General features: G+C 41.0%; 1 protein-coding gene across 6 annotated transcripts in view; it reads right to left on the bottom strand.

Annotated features, from left to right (window-relative positions):
• Window positions 1-5,635: 5,635 nt before the first annotated feature.
• LOC138259028 (transmembrane protein 40-like) overlaps window positions 5,636-12,639 on the bottom strand; it is a 181,386-nt gene continuing 174,382 nt past the window's right edge. For all 6 annotated transcript variants that reach the window (XM_069206431.1, XM_069206429.1, XM_069206433.1 and 3 more), the window contains one exon: window positions 5,636-5,772. In XM_069206431.1, the coding sequence (XP_069062532.1) occupies window positions 5,753-5,772 (20 nt within the window). In that variant the 3' untranslated portion in view covers window positions 5,636-5,752. The remainder of the gene's footprint in view (window positions 5,773-12,639) is intronic.

The raw sequence follows: 12,639 nt of genomic DNA, 5'->3' as shown, positions 1-12,639 counted from the left end.
TTATGGTTTGGGTGCTATGTGTGGGTCCGAATTTAGCCAGTCCACCAGTTGGATTCCCATGGTGAGGTGTTCTTGCTGAAGATCATTGATCATTACTTCTGTCTTGTTGGTAGTGAGACAGTTGGCTTTCATTCAGTTAGCTTCTTCAATCATGCACATTTAACTTGATTCTTCTGTTGGGGGGGGGCCTTGACTGAATGGGTTGGATGTCATCGGCACAGGAGAAGATATTGATTACTTGTGTGTGGATGACATTGGCCAGAAGTATCATGTATGTGCTGAAGAGGGTGGGGCTGAGCTGTGAACCTTAACACCTTCCAAAAATTAGTTTGTGGGATTTCCAAGGAGTAAAGTGCCAGGCTATGTTTGTGTTCTGTCTGTAAAGAAGGAGTAGGTCCGAGTAGAGTGCATGCTTGAATGCATATCTGGTTCAGGCGCCTGATAAGTATGGGGTGTGAGACTATGCACAGATTTTTGGGACGATGAAGGCTTCGGTGTTTCCTCTGTCAAGATAATACAATAAATACTGTTTCTGTGCTGTGGTTGGACCTGAATCCATACTGCATGGCATCGAAGAGGTGGAGATTGCTGAGGTGGTCAGTGAGGCATCAAATAATTATTTTCCCTAAGACCTTTGCCAGGTATGGTAAGAAGAAGATGGGTCTTTAGTTGGAAGTGGTTCTGTCAGTAGATTGTTTCTTCAGGGCATGATAGTGGCAAGTTTCCAGGTGCCCGGAAATGAGGTTGAGTCGATGGAGACATGGAGGATGGGTGTTAATTCTTTGCTGATTGATAGGAATCCTATGGTGAAGGTATGGTGGGGGCAAGGGTCAGACTGGGCCCCCGAGTAGATGGTCTTCATGGTAGCAGAGATTTTGATGGTGGTGAAAGTGGGCAACAAGGTCATGATTCATTCTTCTGCCATGATGGAAACTTGGAAGTTGAGTTGGGAATGTGATAGGGTCCAGTCAATAATTAAAGTTGCAGTATATGAAGGTGATTTTGTTAAAGAAGAATTCCGAGAGCTTGTTTCAGAGGGCTTTTGAGGGGGTGATGTTGCTGGAGGTAGCAGGAGACACAGTAAAATCTTTGATGATGGCAAAGATTTCCTTGCTGCTGTTGGGGTGCCAGCATTAATGCAATCTGCAAGAGCTGGTGTTTCATATCTGTTGGTGGTACCTACTTAGTGCTTATTTGAAGATTTCTTTATCTCTGGTGTGTTGATTTTTTCTCCAGTTGTGAGCCAGCTGTTGAGGTTCTTGATGGATTTTGGCAAGTTGCTTGTGTGCTTAGGCCAGTGTGTGGAGTGAGCTGTAGCACACTCCTCTTCAGTGATGCTTTCCAGTTACCAAGGGTGTTCCCAGTGGTGGTAGGTCCGTGGTGCTGCAGGATGAGTATGCTGAAATGTACAATGTTGTGGGTTGTCCAGGTCATAGTTGCTGGCCTATAAACTGTAATGCTGCTGATTAAGGAAAAATCATCTGTCAACTGTGAAATTATCTATCTATCTATCTATCTATCTATCTATCTATCTATCTATCTATCTATCTATCTATCTATCTATAATATTACAAAAAAAGCATTGGCAAAGTCAAGAGGCTGGCAGCAAATGCCAGAATGATTCTTTTTTTTTAAGGTCTTGTGTTAGCCAAAACTTTTTCATTTTACTAAAACTATGTGTATAACATTGTTACTTTTTAGGGGTTTTCAGCCACACTCCATTAGTCTGTTGTTGCGTCATTTCACGTTTTAATTCCAACTACTCCAGCATGCATCATGGGGGAGCCCAATTCACCATTTGATGACTTCACTGACCGTTAAGACAGACTGCCCTTTCACAAGGAGTACACCCACATACATTAGGTGAGTGGTGATCAGATACTCCGCAACTATACTTTTAAACCGCGTGTGAAGGGACATTGTGATTGCACTAGTATTTAATCTGTTGTGCTCAGGGACTCACAAATTTATTTAAATCCTGTTGCTTTTACTGTGATTGCTACATTTATATTGCACTCTATTTTGAACCTTCCCTGTGCTTTCCGATCTGCTGAAGGTGATCCTGATTGAGCGGAGAAAGCACTTTCTTCTTTCCCACTTTCTGTGCTCCTCCATTTTTTTTCCCCTCTTGGTGGAGTAGGCAGTCTAGCATCTGACCCCATTCCTTGCATAAATCCACCATGCTAGTGTAGATGTGCAGCGGACATGCACAGCGGGTGTGCCAGTGCTGCACTCACCAGGAGTCAACACCCCCACCCCTTTTTCCAATGTTAGTCTCCCCAAAAGAATTGTTTGTTCTACAGAGGAGCTACTAGAAATTGGTTGTCTAAATATTTCCCTAAATCCAGTAAGCACCACAAAGCCTCACTATTCAAATCACTTTCTTCCCTTTCTTGAGATCCCAGTAGCTTGCCTAACATGCAATTACTCCTGCAGCAATGATTTGCTTAACCCCTCTCACATGAGTACCCAGCCAGAAAATGTCAGTACTCCTGTTTAATCAAACGCTAAACCTTCTTAGATAACAGTACCTTAAATAATTCACACACCTCCATCAATATAAATAGTCTTTTATGTAATATAAGATCTTTACCCAAACACTCTGTGGAAATTTGGGACTTGTTTTCCTCAAATGCCACAGAAATTGCTTTCTTTACTGAAACCTGGATGTGCCCTTGGGCCTAATCAGCCATAAACTTGGCTATTCCAGACAACTATTACATTTTAAGGAGAGACAGGGAGGGCAAAATTGGTGGTGGTATAGTCATTGTCTACAAAGACTCAGTAAAGGTCATATTAATAGACAAACAAATTGCTAACTGGGCTGAGATCTCTATTTTTAGAATTGTCTTCCCCCTGAAGTTCTCCTGGAAAAGAGTGCTACTATACAGACTCCCGGGCTCTAAAACTGATTTTCCTCTTAAGCTAATTGAATGCATCGCTTCCCATGTTCTCACTTCCCAACAATTTATTTTGCTTGGAGACTTTAATTATCACAGCAACAAAATCTCTGATGCTGAGGTTGCTCAACTTCTTTCAGACCTTCATACTTCAGGGCTTCAGCTGAAAACATACAGCCCTACCCATGTAGCTGGTTATACGTTTGAACTCATATTTACCTGCCCCTCTGACCTTTTCTGGTTTCCTCACTTACCTCTAGTCTGGACAGACCATTATCTGGTCACTTTTCATACAACTATTACACTATGACACAGAGCTGTGACAAATTGAACACCACCATTTAAAGTTAAACCTGGCATAAAATCAATGTAGAGTCCTTTTCCAAAGAGTTTAAGTTCTCTTTACCTGAGCCTGTCTCAGGCCCCAATGAAGTCCTTGAAGAATTTAATAAAGCCTTAATCACAGCTTTTGACTATCTTGCCGCATCACGAAGCAATCCTACGTCTAGGCTTAGGATTCCTGCAACATGGTATTCCACAGAGCTACGCACAGAAAAAGCCCATTGTAAAAAATTAGAACAGCGTTGGTGCTCAAGGATCGTTCTGATAAAACAATATGTAAATCTGCCCTCAATGTCTATCACGGAAACATCAAACTAGCTTGCAAAACCTCAATTTTGCAACAAATCAATCTATCAAGAATCTCATCCAAGGCACTATACAAAGCTTTGAAAGAATTTACCTACCCATGGGCCTGCAATTCTGACTTCCCCGAATCATAATATCTATGTGACTCTTTAGCAGATTACTATGACCTGAAAATACAATATATTTATGATATTTTTTTAAATCCAATCAATCAAGAATACTCTGACCCTCCTTCAGCACCCCCTACACAAACCTTGGGGGTTCACCTAATTTTACATTGTTTATTCCTGAGCAAATCGCTAATATCCTCAAAAAAGGGAAGTTGGGCTCTCCTACAAATGTCTGCCCCCGAAGAATAATGGCTCTACTCGCAGAACCTTTGGCTCCCGCTATATGTTCTTTATTGAATCGATCACCACAGGGACTCTTCCACTGACCTGGAAAGAAGCACTAGTAAGGCCCATAAAAAAAAAGGTCCATCTCCCGGCAGATGATTTATCCAACTACAGGCTCATCTCTCTTCTTCCCCTGCTATGCAAACCTTGACACGGTGTCACATCCGAAGGTGCTACAGAGACTGCAGGACTGTGGCATCCAAGGGATGGCCTTAAAATTTTTTAAAGACTATCTAAGTAACAGAACACAAACAATCTCATTAGGTTATTTTAAATCATCATCTAAGAGGCTTGACAAGGGAGTGTCACAGGCTTCCTGTTTAAGTTCCACCCTTTTCAGTATTTATGCTGCCCCCTATCAAAAATTGTTTTAACATATGGCTTGGAGATCCATACCTACACAGATGACACACACCTGGCTATCTCCTTTAACAAAGATCCAGCTATCACCAAGCAGTGCCTCGTATTCAGTATGAAAACTATCGCTGCTTGGATGTCTCTCAACTGCCTTAAACTGAATGCAGCTAAAACTGAAATAATGATGTGTGGAAAAACACAACAGTTGTGGGCAGATGACTGGTGGCCAGTCGAACTGGGCTCAGTACCCATTCCCCAACAGGTAGTGAAAAGTTTAGGTGTTCGACTGGATCACAAGCTAACTATGAATGAGCAGGTCTCTTATATGATGGGTACTTGCTTCCACACTCTGTGAATGTTAAAGAGAGCCCTCCTGTTTCTACCTCTATCAGCCAGGAAAACCTTAGTTCAAGGGCTCATAAGTAGTTGGTTAGATTAATGCAATGCCTTGTTACCCTCTGCTAACGACAACCTACTTGCAAAACTTCAAGTAGTTCAAAATAGGGTCACCGGCTTATATGCAACCAACCATCTGGTTCAGCTTCATTATCCCATCTCAAATCATTACATTGGTTGACAATTAGAAAAAGAACAATATTTAAAACTTGCTGCCTTACCCATAAAGCCCTCATGGGATCAGGCCCCACCTACCTCGCCCAGAAGCTCACACCTTACTGCCCGGCGAGGCTTCCAAGATCTAGTGATAAAGCACTCCTCATGATCCCTTGTGTAAATAAAATCCAAAGGAAGAGGTAGAGCCTTCTCCTACCTTAGTCTACTATAACAAACTTCCAAATGAAATCCGAACCTGTACGGACCATCTCTGTTTTAAGAAAATGCTTAAGACTACTCTATATTTAACGTTGCTATCCCTCCCGCTGGCCTTGAAGTGCTGAGATACCCCTCCCGGGGTGATATGTGCGGTATAATAAATGATTTTAACACAACATAGAAGGTAGTTCTCTTCGTGTCTGGGACTACTACGGTAATGTGTGCTTTCTAGAGACCCCAACATTTTTTTGCTTTTAGCCAATGTTTTTGGCTTTTTTTTAAGATTGAGGAGGGCCTGGCAACTTCCCCAGTAATAATATCCTGCAAAAATCATGACAGAACAAATCAAGAATTATGAAAGCCAAAAAGCTGGTGGCCATCACCAGACCTACTGGTGTAGCCAATGATTGTTTTATATTATTGTTGTTGCCTTGTGTCTGTTGCTGTTCACAGGATGCTACAGTGAGATCAGTTCTCATCAAATATACTGAATATATACACAAAATAATGACGTTAAACTCAATTCCTGAGTGGATTCCACCAGCTAACATAGAACACCATAACCATAAGTAATTAACTTTTATTTCACTGTTTAGTGTTTCTATAAGTAGTTCATTAATGGCGCAGTAGCAATATTTAGATAGTAGGCATTCAAAGAAGAAGTTTGTAGTCTGCTGCTTACTACGTTCGTTTTGAAAATCCTGCAAAACACAAACAGGAGAATTATTTCGAACACAAATTAAACTTTCACAATTAGACATATGTCAAAAATTTAAAATATCACAATGAATAATATGCAAAGTAACATTGTCCCATGTATAATATCGTAATGTTTTTGGCAGCCATTGGGCTCATCTGATTTTGACCCAATTGCTCCTCATTTTTATCTATCAAAAGTAATCTTTGATTTGTGTGAGTACATTTTATATGCTGTACACATTTTCTTACTCACTCAACCAGACATACATACATAGAAAGGCTATTTATATAAATTGCAATGTACAAGTGACCTATTGATTTTGCATATGGGAGATATTTTTGACTTTTCTACATCTAACGTCCCACGTTCCCTCTTGTTTGCACAAATTACAAAATGCTAAGACTTTTCAATCCAGTATTTTTATGGTTGTAATATCTGGTAACTCCCCAGAGTTGTCACAGAAAAGGATCAACATTTGAAAATATGTCTGTACCTCAGAATGTCCAGATACGTTCTCTGTTTAGAGCAACATTTAGTCACTGTGCCATTAAATGTTCAAATACAAAGCGGGCGTGCTAGAGATTGGTCCAGTTACAATGATGGGGCAGTTCATATTCTGCTCCCTCCATTAATGGCCCAAGCAACAGCAGGTGGCCACAAATAATTGGAACCTTTCTTTCTGAGGTTCTGGCAGTAAATTGCTTCACATGTATTAGTCCCTGCAAGTCTAGGCAGGTTGGTGAACAGTCCTGCATCCCTGCTTTACCTGCTAGATATTGCAGGTGAGCAAAAAAAACTTGCCACTATTACTAAAGAGAGTAGAACAGATATTCGAAGGAGCTAGGACCATAGATCCTGGCACCATTACTGCTTAATTAAAATGATTGGACCAGCTCTACAGGAATATGAGACAACAGACTGTGGCAGTAAAAGGATAAAATGGATATGGTCTAATAAAACAAGGATTCAGCAAAGCCAATATACCTTGCCTATGCCAGAGATATTGGTGTATCAGTGTCTTTTAGCCAAGCTGTACAGCAGCATGTGCAGGGTGACTGGAAGTCTTCCCATAAAAAGTAAAAAAAAAATTAAAACACCATCAGGCTGGCCGCATCACTGCACTTTTTTTTTTAAGCTGCAGGAGGCATCTCGAAGGATGGGAGAGCATGCAACAGAGTGCAGATGCCTGCTGCTCTGCTGTCCCATCACCATAAACAAAACACTTGGGGGGTATATTTACAAGTCCCTTGCGCCACAACAAAAACAATAGGAAAAAAATGAGTCTGACCTTGAGTAATATGATCCGGGGTTCATATAAAGCGCTATTGGGATGGTCTGCGCACATATACTCTTATGGAGTGCTGCAACTAGAAGAAAAAAAGTATCTCCAAATGCGTGAGCAGTGGAAAGAAATTGAGCAAGGTAGCACGTGGAGAGTGCTCCAGGGAAGGGAGACACACATGAAGTGTAAGTAAAGCCAGCAGCCACTGACCAAAGAGAAGCAAGAAATGAGTGGCAATGAAGCCAAGGGCGGGCTCTGACTCCCAACCCAATATCTTGCATGCCCTGACTCAAGCAAGCTCTATAAAGGGGGAGTGGCTTAAGCTATTTCTATTAATGCCAGAAAAATCAGGTAGTAAATATTCTGGCAGCGGTTTGGAGCAGGGAGTGACTAGAGACCTTTAAGATGAATATTGGTCTAGGATCGAGAGAGTAATATGCCACTAATTAAGGATTGTGAATGGAAAGAGAATATTTTTGCAGTGCCAAAAAAACAGGCTCTAACATTAAAAGGGAGATTCAGAGGAGTACCCTGGTGTGGGAACGAGTCAGAGGAACATATCCTTGCACTTATGACATCTAAAGAACCTGTGACTTAAGGAAAGGGTTATGGCAGAGATCATATCAATAACGTGTGAGGGCATAGACCCTGACACTTCAAGAGGTTGAAAGAACCCAAGAAGGTCCTCAAGAAGATGAAGAAACAAATCACTCACTTTAAAGAGGTGAAGAAACGGATGCAGGAAATGATGAACCACACAGCCCAGCACTAGAGGGACAAAAGGGTATGAAAGATAATCTTATGTTGAACATGGACCTTGGTACCAAACTGGAATAAAAAGGGCAGAGGTCATGGGGAGCTTCAGAAAGAAGAACCGGGTCAGGGCAGGCAAAAGGGGACCTGTGGACACTTTTCCAAGGTCAGACACCATGGAAAGAGCCCAAAGCTGCCCTCCTCAAGCCCCAGGAACATCCCCACCCACACAAGAGTGACACCACAGGATGGGGGACCCCATCCCAGGTAAGTATTTTGTTTTCAAAGTGACATTGGGGGCCCTGCAATAGGCCCACCTACCTAGCACTGGGTGCAATGGCCATGCCCAGGGGACCCCTGTGCAGGCCATTAGGGTGGTGGACATGACTCCTGACTTTTCTAAGACAGAAGTCAAGTGGTATGGATGGTTGTGCGTCAATAAATTACGCTAGGCTGGTTAGAGCCATTTTTTTTACTCTAACCAGCCTAACGTCATTCTTTGGTGCAAATCCCCACCTGGCTAACATCAATTTGTTTTACGCTAGTCCACCTTTTGCGCCGGATTGTGCCATTCCATTAATATGGCGCCTTGTTGCCATCCTGGAATGGTGCAAGCCGGCGCTGTACTTTTTGACACAAAACTAGACAAAGGCAGTTTTGAATCAAAAAGTATAAATCTGGGCCTTGGTTTCCTAATTGGCGAGTACAGGATTACATGCTGACACCCCAGCTGTGCTAACTCCTGAACAGTGCGACCAAAGTGGCACTCCAAGGTAGCAAACAACTCATTACATTAAGCCAGACTTGCATCTCAAGTCGAAATTAATGGAACTTGTTGCAGTGTGCAGCTTTTACAAAGCTGCCACCTTGTTGCCTTTAAAACTCCTGTTCCTTCTCGAACAAACATGGAGCCTTTTGCACGAGACAGGTTTCTGCCCTCCGGGACAGACATACCAGTATCTCTTAGGAAAAAGCACAATGAAGATTTGTGGAACAGGGGGGTGTTACCTCCCTCCTGCAGAAGGCCACCTAGGTGTTATCCCCAAAATGCAGGCTTCAAAGGAGTAGCCTGCTTTGAATGTCAGATGTAGCCACACATCAGGAGTGCACTACGGAGATCTTATCACAGTAAGAGGGGTCTTGCCAACTTGGGAGTGGGCAGAATAGTGCATCCTGGGATAGCCATATGCCACACTCCACAAGAAGTGGTCACCAGTTGGTAGGAAACCTAGTAGCCCATTTGCTACTGAGAGAGATAAAATTTTATTAATAAATTAGTTACATATTAATTAGCATAAGTTGATGAATTAACTTACATTTAAAAGCCTAACAGAGAAAATAACATGAGTTGTAAAATGTGCACATTTGTATTATTGTAATCCATGTGGCCTCCCTTCGTATTGTGTACCACATTTTAACATGACATTTTGGTATTTTTATTAAATGAAAGTACTAAAATGAGCTAACGTTAAGAATGTGTTATTAAATTGAAGATTAATCACTGAAGTGTTAAAATTAATATGAATTAATCAAACTTATATTTGAATAAATGGATTACATTAATATCAATTATGTGTGTACAGAGAAAACAAATGCATGTTTAAATTTGTTCTAACATATTCTGAAAAAAGTTTGCAATTAAATATTTGCTTTCCATATATGAACTGTTAGGTGCGAAATAGGTTTATTAATGTGTTATTATGTGTTAAGGTTTCTTTGACTTGACTAGGGCTAAGAAATTCATTTTGCTGCTGTAATGGAAAATCACTTGTTTATTTCGTCCCCTCTGACCTGTTTATTGTGTGCAGTGAGAAAGGATCTCAAGTAACAAATAACCAGAGAATGTAATATTTTGCTATTCACATGTGAAGTCACCAGCTAACAATGCACTTTTGCTGAGAAGATTCTTAAAAGTATCAGACTTTTGTGGTGCCATCTGCAGTGATTGGATGCTGAATCTGACATCCGAAATACACCCACCTGAAGGACCAATAAATGAATTGTGCATACTTTACTTAGTTTGAAATCAAAGTCAGCCTGTCCTAAAAAAAGGTCTTAGAGATTTCCTTAGGCCTTGAAACTGTCCAGAACTCTGTCCACGCATGTCTTAAGTCTGCTGTCATATTCTCTTCTCTGAGTTTCCTGATGAGTTTCCACATAATAGTTTTACCTGCCCTATTCTGTTATGTGGTTCAGTTCTAATAAGTCCAACTACTTCTGAACTGCTGATTCTGTCCTATGTCCAGCTCGTGTTCTGCACTGTCCTGATGCTGCTGTCAACTGACACCAGAAGAAAGTGACCGTCCTGCCTGATGAGCTGTTCCTGTCTGCTGTCCCATGAGGAGAGGTATAACGAAATGTGATTTCTTGTTTATTTTAGTTAGTGACTTACGCCAGCATATTTTTTGTGAGTTGCCCTAGTTAGATGTTTTCCCAATTTCTTTTATTTTTGCTTTTGTCTGCATGTGTTTCCCTCACATGCTAGTCCCATTTCTTATTAGTGTTAAGAATGGCCCAGCTTTGAAATATGAAATTGAATGTTAAATTGTATTTGTATGATTTACTGATGTTACCATCATCTGCTTTGAATGTTAATAATCATGCACATATTCTACTGTTGCTAATCTATATTATTCTTTTGGAGTGTCTAACAGTATTGATCTTTAGTAGGTTTAGTCTTTTCAAATGTTTCAGTCAGCCTATGGTTTTCATGTAAGTTTATAACTCAATTTTGTACACCATTTACGTGACATTGATTTGGGGATTATAATAAAGCTTTGAAACTTTATTTGGTTCGGAGTTTGATTTAGTGTTACATTTTTTATGGTGTTCACTGTTGTTAATGGTATAATGTCACTGATATGCTATTGAATGATTCTGTCTACTACACTCTTCGCCAAGCCCAAAACACAGTCGACCTCAGTAGGTGAGATTGGTGATGGTATTTCAACCGTGCAACAGTGGTTGTTGAATCAGAGCCGGGAGTAAGTTCTTCCCGGACCATCTGCAATTCACCACTACCAACAGAATCCTGCCCTGAGGGCATTTTTGGGGCACAAGAGAGGCACTCATAGCACCCAGACTTCATATCTCAATCAAATTGGAAGGAGGACTGCCCTGCTGCACTGAGGAACCAACAAAGAGAGGCTGCACTGTTGAAGACTGCACCTGCTGCACCTGGCGGCTATGGAAGACAGGGACTGTGCTTGTCATGTCTTGCTCAAGGAGAAGCTGTCTCCAGAGCCCAGTCAAGCCAATAGATTCAAAGGCCTGTGACTGCAACCCTGGGTGGCTGGTAGTCCAGTGGCAACTGGACTTTGACCACAGCAGAGAAGACCTGGTAGGATGTCAAATCCACAATCAGTGGCCCCTCACCTTATGGACCGAGGAATCCCAGCATTCTTGGAGCATCTTCTGTATCCTTCATCCCTAGCATCAGGACCACTTCAAATGAATGCATTGCAACACAGATAAAGTTCATGGAACTGCTTGGAGACTGCTTCTTCTCAGGAGGTAACTGTTTCTAAGGTCCTTACTGTCCCAATGAATAGTTGTCTACTGAGGTTAATTGCCCAAGTACTCCTACCCAACCGCATTGACACTTAACCAAGTTTTCCTTGAAAATGTTTTTAATTGTCAAATTAATTGAATTTGCCAAGGCTTGTTCGGGGTTGAGTGAAAATTGTTTGATTTACTAATCCTTGTAAAATGTATATCAAATGAACCCTCTAGTGGATCTGTTTCATTCTAGTTTCTAAGGCCCATATTTATACCTTTTTAGCGCCGCATTTGCGCCGCTTTTTGACACAAAAATGGCGCAAACTTGCAAAATACAATTGTATTTTGCAAGTTTGCGCCTTTTTTGCGTCAAAAAATGATGCAAATGCAGCGCTAAAAAAGTATAAATATGGGCAAAAATTCTTATAAAAATACTGTCTATTTTTATAAATTTGGTGTCAGATTTCCTGAGTATCACATTCATTAATTCTTCTATTGTTTTGGTGATGTTTAAATGCTTTACACTTTTTCCTCTGTGCACGTCTTGCTGCTCGGTGCCACAGCTACCCATGGTTGAGCTGAAGGTTTAACTGATGAAACCTAATGGACCTAAAGGAGTTGGTAAGTGTATTACACGGTTAGGTCTCACAACCTCTCCCTATAATGCACCTCATTTCCTCACATATGCACACTCAGGTATTTTTCACACACATAAGAAGACATGGCCACTGTATGGTATTAAGCGGCCATATCTTATTTGATTACATTTGAATTAAACCTCTGAAGTATTGGGTGAAATAATTAATAACTTTAAATTGATTGCAGTAGTTTGGGTACACAGTTTGAAATGTGAGGAATACAACATGATAGACATTAGGACCATATGGAAGTGATAACACATCGTGCAGACCTTGATTTAATAACTTCCTTTTTCATTGTCAAAAATATAATCATGTGCCTTATTTTATTTATTTACATTGTGGCATAGCAGTCATTTACAAGACTGACACCAAATAAACAGGGAGAGTTACCTATGATTCAGCCATTTCACAGTCCTCCCAGCAAATGAAGACACATTGATGTAGGCAACCATGAATAGAGCTATTAGGCAAAGTCTACCACCAGGGCCACCTTCTCCACAAGCTAGCCTGTAACCCACATCAAAGTCAGTTTGACCCAATTTTAAATTGACAACAGGTGTCATAAGCTTGTCCACAATTTTTGTTTTTACCACACCTTTTGGTAAAATTAAAAATCTTATGCATTGAGGAATCATGGGGATGGGTGAATGGGAAATTGCAGCTTCATGTAGGTGCAGATTAGAGCAGAGACAAA

Source organism: Pleurodeles waltl, chromosome 9 (genome assembly GCF_031143425.1).
Source record: "Pleurodeles waltl isolate 20211129_DDA chromosome 9, aPleWal1.hap1.20221129, whole genome shotgun sequence".
Lineage (NCBI taxonomy): Eukaryota > Metazoa > Chordata > Amphibia > Caudata > Salamandridae > Pleurodeles > Pleurodeles waltl.
The sequence above is the reverse complement of the archived record's forward strand: the minus strand, read 5'-3'. Positions and strand labels throughout refer to the sequence as shown.